Source organism: Schistocerca serialis, chromosome 2 (assembly GCF_023864345.2).
Source record: "Schistocerca serialis cubense isolate TAMUIC-IGC-003099 chromosome 2, iqSchSeri2.2, whole genome shotgun sequence".
Classification (NCBI taxonomy): Eukaryota; Metazoa; Arthropoda; class Insecta; order Orthoptera; family Acrididae; genus Schistocerca; species Schistocerca serialis.
In genome coordinates this window covers 579,385,234-579,404,632 of record NC_064639.1, presented here as the reverse complement: position 1 = coordinate 579,404,632, position 19,399 = coordinate 579,385,234, and the positions used below count along the sequence as shown (strand labels likewise).

Below are 19,399 nucleotides of genomic sequence, written 5' to 3'. Positions count from 1 at the left end.
TTACACTTAGTTATCCTAATGTGGACAAAAACGCTCTTCATTTCCTATCTGTGACAAAATAACAATTATAAAACTGCACTTACAAGGAAAGAATACATCTGCCATTTTAGGGAGAAATGTAAGATAATTATTGTAACTTCTACTCAATGACAGTCATCTTGTGAACAGCACTGAAGAAACAGTGGTTAAAAAACATCAGATACATTTCTTCACTATCAAGATATTATTATTGAATGTGATCTCTATGGTTGCCTTTCTCCTGTGACACTGGAGGCATTAGCATTATGTGATATGCATGGAAATGTTTGAGGCAGTGGAGTAATAAATCTAACTTATTTTAACAATATAGTGAAAAGGATGCTTGCTACTCGCCATACAGAGGAGACACTGAATCGCAAAATGGCACACCAAAAAGACTCTTGGAAAGTTAGCTTTCGGCCATACAGGCCTTTGTCAAAAGTAGACAACACATGCACACACTCATGCAAACACAACTCGTTCACACACACACACACACACACACACACACACACACACACACACAGTCTCTGGAAGCTAGAGCCAACAAACATAAATTTTATTTCTCTCCCAAAATCTAATATTCAGCATGATAAATGATAAATTAAATGCGATGTTTCTATTCAAAAAATACAGATTTTACAAAAGGGGCAGCTTTTACTTTTTGTATTTGATCTTACTAGTTTCTGCCTCCACTAGGTTTCCCAAATTCCTAACTATATGCTTACCTTAACAATAAGATCCATCTCCTTACCTGTGTCTGCAGATGCATGTAACATGATGAACGCTAATGTTAGGACAAGAAGCAAAATGCATTGATGCACAAGTGTCATGGATACAGGCACTCTATGAAGTAAGTAGGTAGTGTGATGATTTTCCATAACTACTTGTTTTCTGAAAGATGTTGGAAAGGCTAAAGTAAGCAACTCACTGAATAATTGAATTGTTCAGTCATCGATACACACATAAAACACTACTGAGAATACTGCTAGCTTTCGGACTCTTCCTTCTACAGAGCTATAGAGTACACACACACACACACACACACACACACACACACACAAAACCACTTGCATTGTTACACTGTCCCGGCTGACAACATTTTGCTGGTACTGTAACTTAACTGGGATAACAGGTTGTGTCCAGTATAGTAGGCAATGGTAGAAAGGAAGAAAAGAGAATGGGGGAGGGTTGGGAAAGAGTGGCTGATGGATGGGAGGGAGAGGCAGAAGGGACACAGAATATAAACGTGCCACCAGTGAGCTTGCTATAAAGGCAGACATGGAGAGTTTTAGACACTGCCCGTTGACTAACACATGGAAGAGTACTTGCATTTTATCTGCCATCCCTTCAACATGGAACGGTCAGTTCCATCTGGTCAGGCCACCCGTCGACAGAACATCTGCAATGACAGGCCACCTCTTGCCCAGTATGCTGAAGGTCTTATTAAGGACTTCACAAACAGGCATTACTATCCTAAGATCGTTCCTTAACAGCTTTCCCATGCCATATTCACACAAGCCCCTAATCCTCTGATCAATCCCAGGAACCAGCTGCAATGGAGCACCCACTTCCTCATCGTTCAATGTCATCCTGGACTAGAACGGAACAACACCCTTCCCAGGGCTTGGACTGCTTGCCATTGTGCTCAGAAATAAGGAGCATCCTCCTCACAATCCTTCCCAATATGTTATTCCTCCACCCATTCAATCTTATAAATATCTTAGTCAATCCTTATAAGACGCACACTACCAAGCCCTTGCCATTTGATTCATACAACTGTGGAAGGCACAGGTGCAAGACCTGTCTAGATACACATACGCTACTCCAGTCCTGTCATATGCACATCATATCCTATCAGAGACAAGATAACATGTGAAAGCAATCATATTATATACCAGCTTTGTTGTACTTGTTTGCAAAACCTACATGAGGGTATTACCACAACCAGTTGCCCATCAAAATAAATGGCCAATGCCAACTGTGCCCAAGAGTAGACTATACCCAGATGCACCCTCCCAATACCAGCTTCTCTGAATTATGCAGTTGGTAATGGTCCTTGCAACACACCAATCAATTCTGTAATCCTCTGTGTCTCGAACTTGGATATCCCCTGTCTCACACCCATCTTCACCCCTGCCCCATGACCCTAACTTACCTCATTCTGTATACAAATTACCTTCTCAGCAATCTTCCTTACCATCTGTTCTATCTCCCCCTCCCAATCTGCTGTTCCATGCCATTCTGCAAAATTCCCCCTGGATGTGACCAAAGTGAGACCATTGGTGCCATATTCCTGTCTTGCGTGTCTACTGGCTTTCCCTCCCTCTCATCAGCCATCTTTTCCCAACCCCCCTTGCTGCTACATAATTGCTCGCCCCCATCAAGCTGTCGTGCCAGTACTAGGTAGTAAGCCAGGATAACATAGCCATACAGAGGAGTGTGTGTGTGTGTGTGTGTGTGTGTGTGTGTGTGTGTGTTGTGTGTGTGCGAGCGCACACGCACGCATGCGCACATGCATGACATCGTAGGTAAAGTGGGTGGCAGAGTTCAGATCATTGGTAGGGAAATAGGAAAATTCAATCTTGCTTACAAACCCTTGTGAGACACAGCATAGATTATTGCTCAAGTGTGTGGGATCCTTACCAAATAGGACTGTAAGGGATACTGAACGATACAAAGAATGCCAGCGTGAATGGCAAAGCTTTGTTTGATCCATGGGATAGCATCTTGGAGATGCTGGGAAAACTGAACTAGCTGATGCTTGAAGACAGACCAAACTATCCATGGAAGCAACTTACAGAGTGTCAAGACCAAATTTCAAGTGAGGAATCTATAAATGTATTACAACCCGCTGTGTGTCACTACTTCATGTATTGCTAAAACAAGACTAGGCTAATTACTGCATGTACAAAGGCTCTTAAGCAATTATTCTTCCGGTACAGCATATGGGAATAAGATAGGAAGAATAACTAATAAATGGTACAATGGGAAGGACCTCAGAGGTTCTCAGTCTTGTTTATGCTCATATAGATGACTGAACACCTGAACTATTTGATGATTTGTTATCTTTGCTCCTTCCATTATTTATATTCCACCAGGGACTTTCCATTACCATATTTACTTTCTAGTTAAATTTTATATCTTGTGTCACAAGTTCTATAAGTGCATTTCATAGTTGTAACTTTAAAAACATTTCTGCATCAATAATACTGTTTTACCTTTGTTTTTCCATTTTTTATTATATGCCCTTCATCTAGAATACAATAATTCCACTTGATAGAACTGAAGAAATCAATGTCCTTCCGTACAATGTCATATGATGCCACTATAAGGTTGTGTGTCTTCACTTTGCTGCGTAATCTGTAATACAATTAAAGGAGGGGAGGAAGTTATGTTTTTAAAAACCACAACAGCATATTGTAAACAGGAATGCCTATGATAAAAACCATGCCATACAGCTGCTTATTAATACCTGTGTTTGAAGATATAAACACTTCATTTAACAACAAGGAAGTATTTATGAAGTAGTTATATTAGCATAACTGAAAAACACTACAAAAACATGATAGATTAGATGTTGTTGGGCTAAGTGCAATTCTATTCTAATACGTGATGACATTTAATGTGATGACTAAATAAAAAATTTAAAAACAGGAACCTGTCGAATTTCTATTTAATATTGAAACTAAAATTTTATAAAGCTTATAAGCTCTGAGAAGAGAAAATAATAGCTCACCTTTCCCGTTCTGCTGGTGGTCCAGTGTATTGTAATGGATTCAAAAAGTCTTTTGTAAGAAATTTTTCTACCTCATATACCCAATGCCCGGTCAGCGTTGGTGGGCATATGACAAGTGATGGAAGAGGAGCACAATCAGGACTCATTGTCAACTGTAAACACAATTGTAAATTATTCAAAAGGGAAATTTACAAATTGAAAAGGTACTTCATTCACAGAAATAATACAAATTTCTTCTTATGATGTTTTAATAATAACTGGTTCATTTACTAATTTCTATCCAGGAAAACGATTTTAAGGAGATCTGTCAGCTGGTACAAAATTTTAGAAATAAATATTTCTTTCACAAACTGAAATGAGTAAAATAATAGCACAACTTGCATATTTTATTTTGTCAAACAATTCCCGCAGTCTGTGAACTGCGGCATGCTAGAAAGTATGCCCATCACACTTTTTGTGATTGAGAATGAGATATGATAAATTACTACATGACAGATAAGGATGGTTCCTATTTTGTATGACACATACTCCAGTACTGCCAGTATGAGGTAAGAGAACATGCTAAATACGACTGGCTGCTTCTATATTTATCACCCTATAAATAAATTTGGTTGTCAACTACACACCACAGCGAACACAGCAACTAAAGCAATAAGAGATTATGACTAAATTCATCACAATGAAGGAGGTATGAATGGAAAAAAATTTTCATAATCATGATGATTTAGTGCATGCATGCATGTCCGAAGGAACATTGCATCATTCTTCTTAGCAACACAGGCACTGCAATATCATATTTATCTGCCAATACCAGGCAGTGACTTTCAATTAAAATGTTCTCCCCTGTACGGAAATAACAATGCGTGTATGAGTACAGAGTGTGACACAGGAACAATGACATATGAAAGTTTGGATCTGGCCATGAGACATTCATGGATAGCCAAAGCAGTTAAGGCAACTGCTCACAAAAATTGAAAAATCCTGGTGACTTCAGTCTGGCACTTTTGTAATTGTCATTTCCATATACAACTGATGGTTGGTTGTATTTGAAACTGCAAACATATTTCATGCTTAATACAATCACTAAAAAGTTAAGAACTAACCTCCATGTTAGCATAATTTATGCATAGGCATTATTCTATAATGATGAGAACAGAAACATGAACTGAATAACTGCAATGAATCGATTTCATTGAGAGCATATAAGCAACATTGCAATGTTTTATCACTATTTATATGATTGATGATTGGAAATGATTTACGGCTGAAATTTTTTGCACTTTGTCTATTAATGAACAAGAGTCAGTGTACATGAAATCTCTAAGAGTCAGTGTACATGAAATCTCTCAATACACTCCCCAGGAATGTCAATACACCACTGCCATCCTCCTGGCAACTTCATTATTGCGTCACGGAACTATTGTTTGGGGGAACTATGCATCCACTCGTGGAAAGCTGTCTGCAATTCTTTGTTGTTGCTGAACCTCTTACCTCACAGCCTGTCTTCAATATAACAAAATAAAGCATTATCACATGGAACAAGATCCACTGAATATGGTGGTTGTGCACAACAAATACCACCAAACTTTGCAGTCATGGCACTATTGGTGTGGGGATGTGCATGATTGTACTGCAGGGTCATTTCTTTCGATCACTTTCCCTGTTGCCTTTGCTGAACCTTGTTTTGACTCCCCCTTTCCACAAAACCCATATGGTCTATCTTTGTCCATAATAGCCACCTTCCATTTTGTCCACAACTATCTCTACCAAACAACAGCCAAACACAGTCCTTCCACTTACTGGACACAACTGCCATCTAGCATCTGTGCAGCGTACTGTAGTTCAATTCTTTTATCTTGGCGGCTCGCGCATGCCCGCCCAGACGTGGGAGATTGCTGCGTTGCCAGTTGCACACGACGCACGCGCCAATAGAAGCAGCGCCATACTATAGCATAGTTCGCAAGCTTACGTTTAGGGGGGAGCGCGCAGTTCATGAAGTAAAGCCACCACGGCTGCATTAACCCTTTCGCTGCTACAAAGACATGCTCCCTGCATTCCGCGCTGTGTGCGATTTTGTCACTGCACTGCTTGCCTGTGCAGACACATCGTGTTCCGACTGCTTTGACACTCTTATCAATCGATTCCACAAAAACTATTTGGCCCAAAAATTAGATTTTTACACATCTTCTTGACTGATACCTTCCCCCCATAAATGACTTAATTTTGTTTCAATGTTCAACGCAGTTATTGTGCAGCATTAAATATAGTAAACCATTGCACGAAATTTTGAAGAATTTGCAGAGGTAAAAGTCCATAGAGTATACTTCCCATATGGTCGATTTTAGTTGCCACAATGTTGAGAATGAAATGTGGACAAGATACCTAAATTTTATATAAAATTTACTGTATAACAAGAGCTCATTTAAGTACCACATAGGTGTCGTATGTAATATTGAGAAATATTCTGTCTTTCGCGACTGTAACAAAAGTTTTATTTACACTGAGCACGTTTGGCTTTATTTAAAAAGCACTTCAATCAATCAAAAGGAAGTAGACAAAATACATTAAACAAAACTGTGGACTTACAAGAATATTAGGACTTGAATAAACCGGCTATCAGTGAAGTGCTCTGAGCTATGTCAAATATAATTTTTGTGTGTGGCACACACAAACATCATTTATCTGCTAAAACACTGATCTGCCAACACAAACGTTGAATATTGTGTTACCGCAGCACAAAACTACGAAAGGTGACTTGGCAATGGAGGAGACAAAATACTGTCCACTGAAGATGCTTCAAAAGAGAGAAACGCGTCTGGTCTAAATAGGCCCCTTATTACAGTTGCAGAAGAGGAATATATTTCAGTACCATTGGTAAAACTGCGACTGTGGAACAAAAACAAGAAAGAGAACATGAGTACCATTGTGTATGTGCCATACCTTTCCTTGATTGAAGTGCTTTAAAATAAAGCCAAACGCGTCCGGTGTAAATAATACTTTTATTACAGTCGCGAAAGACAGAATATTTCTCAATATTACATTCGACACCTACGTCGTACTTAAATTAAATGAGATATTGTTATACAGTAAATTTTATATGAAATTTAGGTATCTTGTCCACATTTCATTCTCAACATTGTGGCAACTAAAATCGACCATACGGAAAGTATACGCTATGGACTTCTACCTCTGCAAACTCTTCAAAATTTCGTGCAATGGTTTACTACATTTAATGCTGCATAATAACTGCGTTGAACATCGAAACAAAATTAAGTCATTTATGGGGGGAAGGTATCAGTCAAGAAGACGTGTAAAAATCAAATTTTTGGGCCAAATACTTTTTGTGAAATCGAATGATAAGTGTGTCAAAGCAGTGGGAACACCATGTGTCTGCACAGGCGAGCAGTGCAGTGATGACAAAATCGCGCACAGCGCGGAATGCGGCGAGCACGTGTCTGCAGCAGCGAAAGGGTTAATGAAGAGACAAAGCACTAGAAATTTCAAAAAATTGCATTCAAACGAATATAATTCGTGAAGTAAGGCACTTCGATATTGTTTTTAAATAATGAAAATATTAAGCACCGCACAAGGTTTCTTGAACTCATAACCTTTCGCGTAGCAGCCCAACACCTGAACCGTTACGCTAACGCACCTCGTCTGACTACATTATGCCATGAGGACTATAACACATCACGCAAAATACTGACAAACACTGTTGGTATGACTATGAATTACTCACGCTTCGTCGAAGTACAACAGGAAATAAACAATTACCGCTGTTCTTTATTGCGAAAAAGCGGTTCGTGAGAGTGATACAAACACCTTTCCTTGCTATCGCCTGAATTAGGAGTCTTATTGCTTGTTTGGTTTAATTAATTAATAGAATATGAAGCAACTGGTATAAAGAATGTTTTTTCCAAACTTTCTATAAACGAATGTCTGCTATCAAGACATTGCTTTTGTTCTATTACTTTGTTTATGACTGAACGTTTCTAAAACTGAAGACACTCGTCCATGCTCTGCACTGCAGTCGAGATGTGGCAACGTCGTTCTCTGTTCATTGGCTGACTGTGTTTTGTGACGTCAGATGCGCAGAACGAACCTAAACTCGGCCGCCAACATAAATGACGCGCACTTTAGAAACAGTTAATCATCCTATGAGAGGACTTAGTACTTGTAAAATAATGCAATAATAAATTGTTTTCAAATGCCCCTCATAGCAGCTACAGTCCCAAACTATACTTGCAAATTTCCTAGTTAATGTGTGAACTTTTTCGAAGGCGGGTGGATAAAAGCAGGTGTAGGCATGAGCTATGAGCTAGAAGGCAATCAAAGAGAAGTGATGGGCTAGAACCGTTGCGTGGATTCATTCATAGGGAGCTAATAAATCATGAAGAATATGAGCAAAAATCTCAAAAATTAGTTATAAGAAATAAAGCAGGCACAAGCTAAAACTTTATAACACACACTTTTTTTTGTTTTAGTTTGTTTATATACCTTTAGGCTTTCTCAAGTGACATGTTAAAAAGGTTTTCTTTTGAGCCACATATTTTACAATTAATAGCCCAAAACATAATGCAAACAGTTCTTTACTGTACATTAAAAATATACATAAGTTAAACATGTTTTTACATCACATCTCAATTAACTGATGTGTATCGTGCTACGCACAATTGGATACAGTTGCTCTATAAATCACGCAAGGCAGCAATTAACAGCAATATGGGTAAAATACCTTATATCGTTGGCTTCTGAAATAGTGATCGCCAGCAAGGATGCATATTGACTGGAGAGTCTTTCCGAGACCCATATCATCACACAAAATTCCATGCAACTTGTATTTGTTTAAGAATGCCAACCAGTTGACTCCAGACTAAAAGAACAAAAAATTATAAATATAAAGTGTTAGTGAAATACTGAATATCTGGAGAAAAAGCGTAATTATGAAGTTGCCACTTAACAGCAGAGTTAATATGAGTTTACAAAAAAAATACCACAGTTTGTCTTGCACTGGTTTTTTATAAACACACTGGGTAAAAATGTCAGCATATTTTAAAAAGTGATTTCAAACAATCATAGCTTCCATATGATTTACTAACAAGGAAGATTACTGCAGAGGTAAGGTGCACATAAAATAGCTTTGGAAAAACACATTACAGTCAAAAGATATGTTGCAGAGAACACTAAAACCAAACATCGAGTAAAAGTTAAGGAAATATGGGTAGGTTGTGGTTTGTGTGTGTGTGATGGATTTGCACAAGTTGACACAGATTAGATTGTACATAAACCATGTTGCAAATTATTTGAAATTTGAAACAATGAAGTTATGCACTGTGATAAGATATAAAATATTTAACAGGTTTACACAAATATGAATAATGCACAGACGATGCTTATACAATATAGTCTTTGATGTTGTAATCACTTATTGTTTGGCAATGGTCTTGTAAGTTGAAAAGTGACTATACGATAAATACTCTACAAAATCTACAGTTAATGTTCTCATTGGCTAAATCTGTAAATGAACGATAATTCAATATTTTCCAAAGAGGAAACAAACCATATTTTGGATGAAACAAACATTCTACATCAGTAATACTGCTTATTAATGTCACACCATAAAGTGATTAGGCACATAAAAAGTAGTGATGATTGTTAGGCTTTTTTCTTCAAACAAAAAATAATGCATATAAGAGGATGGTCCCATAAGTACCTCACCCATAAAAAACACAAAAATTTTGTAAAAAAAATGTATTTATTTTTCAACATAATCTCCTTTTGGCTCTATACGCTTTTCCCAGCAATGCTCAATAAGTTCGATATCCTTTTTATAATGAGAACAGTCTAACTCTTCAAAATAGCCATTAATTGCCAACATCACATCTTCATTTGTTGAAAATCTTTGACCACCGAGCCATTTTTTCAAGTTTGTAAACATAAAATAATCTGAGGGGGCTAAATCTGGCGAACAGGGTGCATGAGGTAGCAATTCAAACTTCAGTTCATTAATTTTGGCCATTGCAATAATGAACTTGTGAGCTGCTGCATTGTCCTGAAGAAACAACAGTTCTGGGCCAAATGCGGCTGTTTTTACTTGATTTCTTCTCCTAAATGTTTCAATTAGTTCGTATAATACTCACAGTTGATAGTTTTTCCTTTTTCAAGGTAGTTAATGAAAATTATCCCCCGCGCATCCCAAAAAACCGACGGTATGACCTTGCCTGGAGATGAAAAAGTCTTCGCCTTCTTTGGAGTTGGTTCTCCAATTTGTGTCCATTGTTTTGATTGTTCTTTTGTCTCTGGAGTGAAGAGGTGGACCCATGTTTCATCCATGGTTATGAAACGACACAAAAAATCAGCTTTGTTGCTGTGAAACTTCGCTAAACACTCAACTGAAACATCTTCACGACGCTGTTTTTGCTCTTCTCCAATTCCCATCCCATTTCATCTTCATGGCCACAGACTATCTTCACACTACTCAACACTATTCTGCTTCATTCTCGTTCACTTGTACCTTCCTTTCCTTATCCTCTTCTTTTAATTTGGAGTCTACATCTGCCACCTTTACTATTTCCTCTGTGTCTCTCTTAGTAGCTTCCTAATCTGTCATTTTGCTTAAATGTCATCCACCTCTCCAGCTCACATGAACATGTTCCACACCACCATGAATTTTCCTAAACCTGTCTTCCAGTGTTACTCCCCCTACCACAGTTCATTTTCATGAGTTACCACAGCCAAGACCACTACTTACACAAGCCAGCAATTGCATCAGGGTACAGTGGCTCTGTGAGTGAGTGTGTGTGTGTGTGTGTGTGTGTGTGTGTGTGTTTTGAACAGTGGATAAGATTTCTTTGTTTCCTGAGGAATATTCGTCTCATTTCAGATGTCAGTTAGTTTAATGTTCCATGGATTATTTGCACAATAAATCACAATGGTGCGGAATGAGTTATTTTACATTCACATTGCAAATTAATTTTTAAATATGGGTACATGCTGAACACTTATAAGCTTTATTTTTGCTTATTATCATTAAATTTCACTTTTTTTCACAGTACAGTACACCTTCCTGTTTTTCTGCTTGATTTGTGTTCAGTTTTTGACAGGTTGTCCAATGGTCCCTATTACCACTAAATCTGACGGGGTGTGATGGGGAGTTTCCCTCGTAATAGTGCCACAACTGTTGAATGCCAAACTTGTGCAATTATGCACACAGCACAGTATGGTTGGCTCAATGTGCAATTCACACCATAGCCACCATATTGTGATTCATCCATCACTTGTAGCCAAACCCACTTACAATGCTTACCCCACCATCTAGTGGCAAAATTTTCATTGAAGTTTTTATATTTCCATAACATTTCCCACTTATTCACTAATATTCCATTCTAATTTTACACAATTCTCAGCATTGGTTATTTTTTTAAAGTGTTTTGAAACTGGAACTTTAAGTATAATCCCCCTGTACATAGAGGTTCAGTGAACTTACACACTTGACACAAATTTACTACCTGCTGGTATGAACGCAAGTCTGCTTTTATGGGCACTGGTATCTTGTAATCCTGTATGGACTTTGGATTAAATAACTGCTCAAGGAAAATGCGTTCTCTCTCCTTCTGCTCTGCCAACTTAGGTGTGAGACTGGGAGGATCTGGAATGCCTCCATCAAGTGGCATCAGTTGTATCAGTGTTGCAAAGCAATGTGTTGCCATGAGACGAACAGGCTGATTGGGATCACTCATTCGCCCTGTAAGAAATCATAAATGTGCATATTAAGGCAAGTACTTTCATTGTAACTTATATATCATGAACATAAATTTAGAATACTAAGCAAACAATGCAAACTTTCAACAGCTGGCATTTTGGGTCCTTGGTAAATTTTGTCTTGTAAGTATTTGGTATGATTCATGGCACATTTCTGTGCCTAATGTTTCATCTCTTAATGATGGAGGCATCATCAGAGGCTATAAAGATTCAAACAGCAGTTTCAAACTCTAACAAACTCAGCAAGCTGAACTGTTTATGTGTATTCTCAATGGTTGGATCACAACCGTATCAGAATGATGAAAGTTTCGGGTGCAAAAGCTACAGAAAGCTCAATCACTTAAACAGACCTTCACAAAAATTCTAATCACCATCCCAAGTAGAAAAGAAAAATGATCAGAATGTAGGTGGATTGTGCTAAAAGAAACTATTTACAATAGTACCTGGAGAAAGAGCTTCATCGTGTAGGAACTATATTTGTAGAAACGGTTATAGATTACATCAACAGACTGCTAAGAACACAGTGTTTAAACACACTGCAAAGGACAAATGCCTACTGCTTGTCATTGGAGCAGTATATAAAATCCACTGTATATGAAGTAAGGCCAAGAGTGTCTGGGAGATACAAAAAGAAGCATTAACACTAGGATTAAGGAACACAAGAGCAACTGTCATTTGTGTAAAGATGGATTCCCGGCAGCAGCAGATAATACAATGGGACCAGAGAACCACTAAAATTCGTTTTGGTGGTTTTATCAAGGCAAACCATTGAGCGTACAGAGAGGTCACTGAAATTAAAAAGCACAAACAGCTTCAACAGAAAAGAAGAACAGTTGAAATCAAACAAATTGTCAGTCTTAGTGACAAATAAGGTAAACAGTGCCCATTCTTCCCCACTAAGAGCTCTATAAGACATCTATGCGACTTTGTGATCTAAGGCAGTCTTCAGATGTTGTCACAACCTGACTGGCAAACAGTTAGGCTTACTGGGCTCAAGTTTGAATATGCTAGTTGGGTCTACAGCCTCTGATGATGAATCCAGGATTACTAGAAGGAATGTTAAGACACAGGCATATGCTTTGGACCATGGCGTAATGCCCTTAAATTAAAATTCACCTAGGACACAGAATATTAACTTAGAAATATTCATAGGACAGAAGACAACACAAGTCTCATTACTATAGCCTTTTCAAGATATTATTTTTCTCCCTATTCCCAGTTCCCAACAAGAAAAACTGATTACAGAGTTAAACATGTTTGTTGTAGGGTAGACCTGTTCATCGATCTGCTCTTGCAAGCTGGCTTGCACTCATGCCATCCCAGTGAGCAACTAGCTGGCTCACGGCAAATAAGGACGGGAGAACAGGTGCGGAAGGGAGGGGAGGGGAGTGGGGGGAGGCAAGGGAAGGTGAAGGAGGAACCAGAACAAGGTAGTTCTACACGAAAAACTGTTGCCAATGACTGTTTTCAATGGTCGTCAATGTAAGTACTAAAGAAGTGTACTGCTTTACAGTGGCTGATTTATTTATGCCTTATGTGGGAAGTTTATTTTCTTATACTGTTTCATTAATGGGAAATGACAATGACATGGAACTTACATGTCTTCCAACTGATGAAGTGAAGAACATAGGGCAGGTACGAGACATGAGACTTATTACAAGAGATTGAGCCTTATGGTGAATGTCAGTTTTGGAAACATAAAACCACTTAATGTCAATGAATACTTCTTATTTTGATTTTACTAAAGCGACAATACCTGGTAGCACTTTCTGTGCACTGCAGATTTGAAGACAAGCTTTAAGGTGGAGTCTGTCAGTGAGCTTCTCCGTGTAGGTTTTGTTCTCTTCATTGCAGATAAGAATGTTCCCACAAGTATCTACACTATGTGATCAAAAGTATCTGGACACCCCCAAAACATATGTTTTTCATATGAGGTGCATTATGCTGCCACCTACTGCCAGGTACTCCATATCAGCGACCTCAGTAGTCATTAGACATTGTGAGAGAGCTGACTGGGGCACTACGCGGAACTCACAGAATTCGAATGTGGTCGTCAGGTGATTGGGTGTCACTTGTGTCATCCATCTGTATGCAAGATTTCCACACTCCTAAACATCACTAGGTCCACTGTTCCCGATGTGATAGTGAAGTGGAAACATGAAGGGACACTTACAGCACAAAAGCATACAGGACGACCTCATCTGTTTACTGACAGAGACCACCGACAGTTGGAGAGGGTCATAATGTGTAATAGGCAGACATCTATCCAGACCATCACACAGGAATTCCAAGCTGCATCAGGATCCAGACCCACTGCAAGTACTGTGATAGTTAGGCAGGAGGTAAGAAAACTTGGATTTCACGGTTGAGCAGCGTAATGAGCATAAACACTGGACGATTGAATAGTGGAAAAACATTGCGTGGAGTGACGAATCACGGTACACAATGTGGCAATCCAATGTCAGGGTGTGCATATGACAAATGTCTGGTAAACTTAATCTGGGAAACCGTGTAGTGCCAACAGTAAAATTCTGAGGCGGGGGTGTTATGTTGTGGTCGTGCTTTTGTGGAGGGGGCTTACACCCCTTATTGTTTTGTGTGGCTCTATCACAGCAGATGCCTTCATTGATGTTTTAAGCATCTTCTTGCTTTCCACGGTTGAAGAGCAATTCGGGGATGGCGATTGGATCTTTCAACACCATCGAGCACCTGTTCATAATGCACAGCCTGTGCTTCAAATGTCTGATTACTTTACAAATGAGTTAATGTGTTAAATATTTTACATTAAGCACATAAGCAAGAAAAAGAATAGAAAAACTTTGAAATTATGCTTCAAGTTTGTTGGAAATTGCTCAGTGCTCTATTATGAAACACTGGATGAATACAGTCTGAGTAATACATTTTCCATTTTAAGCAAAAGCAAGTTTTTCATGAATCTCTATGACGAAATCTCTCCTGAACTATAAGTCACACAGTGATATAATTTTGCAGATACATTCAGTGGTGTATGTGAATCCTGTTTGAGACCTGTGCTGTGAGTAGTCAGTAGTAATTTAGAAAAAGTCATGTTTGATGCTGAAATTTTACTGCATGAACAGTGAATATAAAGCAAGTGATATACATTTTTTTTCTTTTCATTGTGTGTGTGTGTGTGTGTGTGTGTGTGTGTGTGTGTGTGTGTGCGCACATTAACATGTGTGTGTGTGTGTGTGTGTGTGTGTGTGTGTGTGTGTGTGCACGTTCACATGCATGTGGGGAGAGGATGGGAGGGGGGGGGGGGGGGTGCGAGGTGCAATTAGAAAGTTTTGTGAAGGTCTGGCATTCTGCTGTAATGCACAGCCTGTGGTGGAGTGGTTACATGACAATAACATCCCTGTAATGGACTGGCCTGCACAGAGTCCTGACCGGAATGCTATAGAACACCTTTGGGATGTTTTGGAACACCAACTTTGTGCCAGGCCTCACTGACTGACATCGATACCTCTCCTCAGTGCAACACTCCATGAAGAATGGGCTGCCATTCCCCAAGAAACCTTCCAGCACCTGATTGAATGTATGCCTGCGAGGGTGGAAGCTGTCATCAAGGCTAAGGGTGGGCCAACACCATATTGAATTCCAGCATTACCAATGGCGGCACCAGGAACTTGTAAGTCATTTTCAGCCAGGTGTCCAGAAACTTTTGACCACATAGTGTATGTCCAAACGTCAACATAATCATTGCTGCAAATTTGTAAAGTCCTGGAAATTTATGTGAGGACAATTTTTATACAAGTCTGGTGGTAGATGATGAAGCTTGCACAGGATAGAATAGCATGGAGAGCTGCATCAAACCAGTCTCAGGACTGAAGACAACAACAACAACAACAAAAACAACAACATGAGATTTGCGTTATTATGAAACTTATCACGCAACTGCCTGTCACACTGTACGTGTATAACTTCTAACTATGCCTAGAAATCCTGCACTGATGTGCATCAAGGTCATCATGATGCTTTTCATTGATTTAAAATGAGCCACTCTCCATTTTAAGCACTTCAAGGTAAGTATGTGCACCTGTGTCTCAGGCTACAATGACCCTAACACTTCGTCATTCCCTTGAAGACAGTGCAGTTTGTATTTCCCTGTGCTACATAATGACAGCTGGACACCCCGCTTTACTGTGAGTGCTCACTTCAAATGCGGCGAACAACCCCAAGCACTTGTGCTCACTTAGCAGCCTTCTCAACAGACCTATTGTAGAGTATCCTTGCGTATAAATCCATGTTTCAACTTTTTCTTTGTTCATTGTGTTCCAAGCAGAGTGTTACAGAAGTAACCACACTAAAAATTAACTGCTTTAAATTACTAACAAAAAATGAAAAAAAATTAAACACTATGTACCAGCAGATTAGTGAATCATGGTAAATTGTGGTAGTGAGAGTGGGTGCACGCGCCCACACACACACACACACACACACACACACACACACACACACACACAAATGAAATTTCTATTGTTAATTAATGTGATATTAACTAAGAAGCAGAGAAAAGGTTGGAAAGTAAAAAGGAAGTCATTTCCTGAAGTCAAGTCTGATTTTTAATCATAACTCAATATTCTTCAACGGAATTTTTCAAATAAAAAAATTTGTTATACTGGGCAATGAAATTAAATAAACCAAATCAAAATCAATACATCTTTTCAACTTTAGGAGTTCATTCTAGTACTTCAATTTTAAAATTACAACTTCAGACATTTTAAAGTAATATGCAATGTCACATATAAATAAATATTACTAACAAAAATAAATAAATATTACTAACAAATACCCCACAATTTCAATTTATGTTATTGACAAAAGATATGCTTCTATGTCACTAAAAAATTTACCACTCATAACTTCTAAACATAGCAAAGCCATCCAGATCTAGGTTTTCAGTAATTTTCCCAAACTGCTTAATACAAGCGTTGAGTGGTTCTTTTGAAAAGGGAATGGCCAATTTCTCTTCCCATCCTTCCTCAATCTGAGCCTGTGCTCTGCCTCTAATGACGTACTTGTTGACAGGACATCAAACATTAATCTTCCTTCCTTACTCCATTTCAGCCAGTTAAGTTAGTATTTCTAGACAACTACCTCAAATTGTCAAGAGCTTGCAACTCTGTAAATATTCTCATTGCCCTTCCCTTATGCCCATAACTACACTGTCTCTGGCTACAGTGGCTGAACACAGTGGCAAGAGACAGCGGTCATGTGTGTGTGAGTTGTGCTTGTGTGCCTGTGTGTGTGTGTGTGTGTGTGTGGGGAGGGGGGGGGGGGGTTTACATCAGGAGGAGGTCTTTTGGCCGAAAGTTAAAATGTATGGGCATCTTTTTGTTGTGCCTGTCTGTGACTCAATGACTCCCCTATGTGGTGAGTAGCAGTGACTCAATGTCTCCTCTGTGGTGAGTAGCAATCTGTCTTTTTCATAATACTGACCTGATGTATTTATGTTAAAATAGCCTTTCAACAATTTATGGAACATTTTAAGAACAATCAATTTGATTCTGTATGTTGATCTGTCACTGTGCAAGAAATACAGGTCTGCTACTTCATCGGATATTTGCAAAAGCAAGAAACACAATAAGGGGAAGGTGAGGGCGAAATTAATTTCCAGTGTTGGTAAGTTTATGGCCACGTTTTTCGGGATACAAATGAAATTCTTACTACTGATTACCTTACAAATGGTAAAACAGTAATTGATTATACTGTGCAAGTTTTTTGGACCATCAGGGCAATGTGGATGACCAGAATGGTTCTTTGGCAACAAGAAAACTGGGGGATGTGAATTACAAATGGTTGGAAAATCTACTAAATTCACTACTATTACCACCCTCTGATTTCCAAGTAGTCACACAACTGTAGAATGTTATGGCTAAAATGTTTTGACTACAACAAAGTGATAATGGTAATCATACATAGGTTTTTGGAGGGAAGAAATTTACTAACTGGAAAACTGTTGGGCTAATTCCACTGGCTTAAAATTGGACCACATGGAAGAATGTACATTTTTAACCAAAAACAACACAACCAGGAACTTTTCACCTTACTCTCTGAAGCAAAGGGGGTAAACCCTTCACATATTAAGCAACACTGCACCTTTATGCAGATAAAATCATTACTTATGTGCTCAAGTAACTGCATTGATAGAGATCCACATGATAGCGGAAGTCTAATCTCACTCTCCATATATTTTCCAAATATTATTTACTTCAATTATATTTCACATTCTCCATAAATCTTCCACATTAATTTCCCTTACATCACAGCATGTTTTGGGTATCATTCAATTCAATAATGAGAGGGTTTCTTCTCCCCTCCTGACTGACTGAAAGTTTTGCTGTCTCAATAAATAAATTTGACACACTAGAGTTATGGGCAGATTTCAACACAGCAGTTACTGTGACTATGTAAGATAGTGGCTTTCTTCTTTCCTGCAGGGTTCTTCTTCTCTTGCTGTATTCCACACATCTGTCACCATCAACTTCTATCTTCCTACGCTTCCTTGTCATCTTCTATATGTGTTTTTCTCATTGCCTCCTAAGATAGTGATATTCTGTCAAGTATATTTCTTCTTGTTTCACTACTGCACTGCTGCATATTAACAACTTCAACTATGAAGGTGGTACACTAAACAAAATGTTTACTTTAGTAACATTTACATAACTAACATGATCACATTCTAAGACTTACTCGAGTGTCAATATGCAAGCATTTTGTGTACTCAAGTACAACCAAGCAAGTTGCATTCTTGCTGTGACAACCAATATTTTGCTACATTAAAAAATGACAGTAGATGCACATGGCATATTTACAGAGCAATGCGAGATGCAACAGTACTATTTCCACACACAAGGCTTTGCCATTCTCAGCCACTACTGACCTACCTTCCATCACTTCAATGCAGTTTTCATAAGACTATATGAGTGAATCATTGGTCCTGTTAATGATTATTATCTATGATTTTTTCAAAACATCTGTTATTCTCTCTGTTTGTAAAGGACATACAGTCATTTTGCAACATGCACACACCAGAAACACAAGTAAACATTCTTGCAAATACATAAGAGATAATATTATTACATGAAAAATTGAATCACTCACAATGAACTCATTATATTCACTGATATGTAAATACATACCTAGCAATGGAACCACCAGCAGGACTATGTAAGGAACAATATTCTCTTGTAGCCTGTCGACTATACATGCCAAGCACTCCACAGCACCTTGCCGTCTTGTATCTGCAGTCATGGCATCCAACAAAGGCAGGACAGCAGAAACAACATGTGTCATAACAGGAACTGAAGCCAAAGATGCCAGTGCACCCAAGCTGCGGGCAGCCATGTGACGCACTGCACAATATGGATGTGTCAACAGCAGGCATAGTCGTGGCAAGCACTCTAGCACCTAAGAAAATAAGAATGTGCCAATAGCAAATATGGAGGTTAGTTTGGTGAATAAATTCACTCAATGTGAAATTGACCTAACTAAGAGGGGTGTTCAATAAGTAATGCAACACACATTTTTTTCCCCTTGGGCAATTTCAATTGAAAACATGTGTAATTTGTTGTGGGACTTTGAGGAATATTCCCATTTCAGCCCCTATAATTTCATGAAGTTCCGATAGGTGTTGGTGGTGTACAAAGCCTTCAAAATGGCTTCTGTAATGGAGGTGAATTCCAAGCGGAGAGCTGTCACTGAGTTTCTTTCTGTGGAAAACAAGACATCACAGATATTCATAGATGCTTGCAGAATGTTTATGGAGACCTGGCAGTGAACAAAAGCACAGTGAGTCACTGAGCAAGGCATCTGTCATCATCACAACAAGGTTGTGCTAACCTGTCCAATCTCTTGCCCAGC

The 19,399-nt window shown here is 38.7% G+C and overlaps 1 protein-coding gene across 1 annotated transcript in view; it reads right to left on the bottom strand.

Annotated features, from left to right (window-relative positions):
- Positions 1-19,399, bottom strand: part of LOC126457585 (TATA-binding protein-associated factor 172) — a 291,210-nt gene that overhangs the window by 98,019 nt on the left and 173,792 nt on the right. The window contains exons 23-27 of the mRNA XM_050094016.1: positions 18,679-18,946; positions 11,266-11,501; positions 8,493-8,630; positions 3,758-3,909; positions 3,240-3,381 (exon numbers count right to left, since the gene is read on the bottom strand). Of these exons, the coding sequence (XP_049949973.1) occupies positions 3,240-3,381; positions 3,758-3,909; positions 8,493-8,630; positions 11,266-11,501; positions 18,679-18,946 (936 nt within the window). The remainder of the gene's footprint in view (positions 1-3,239; positions 3,382-3,757; positions 3,910-8,492; positions 8,631-11,265; positions 11,502-18,678; positions 18,947-19,399) is intronic.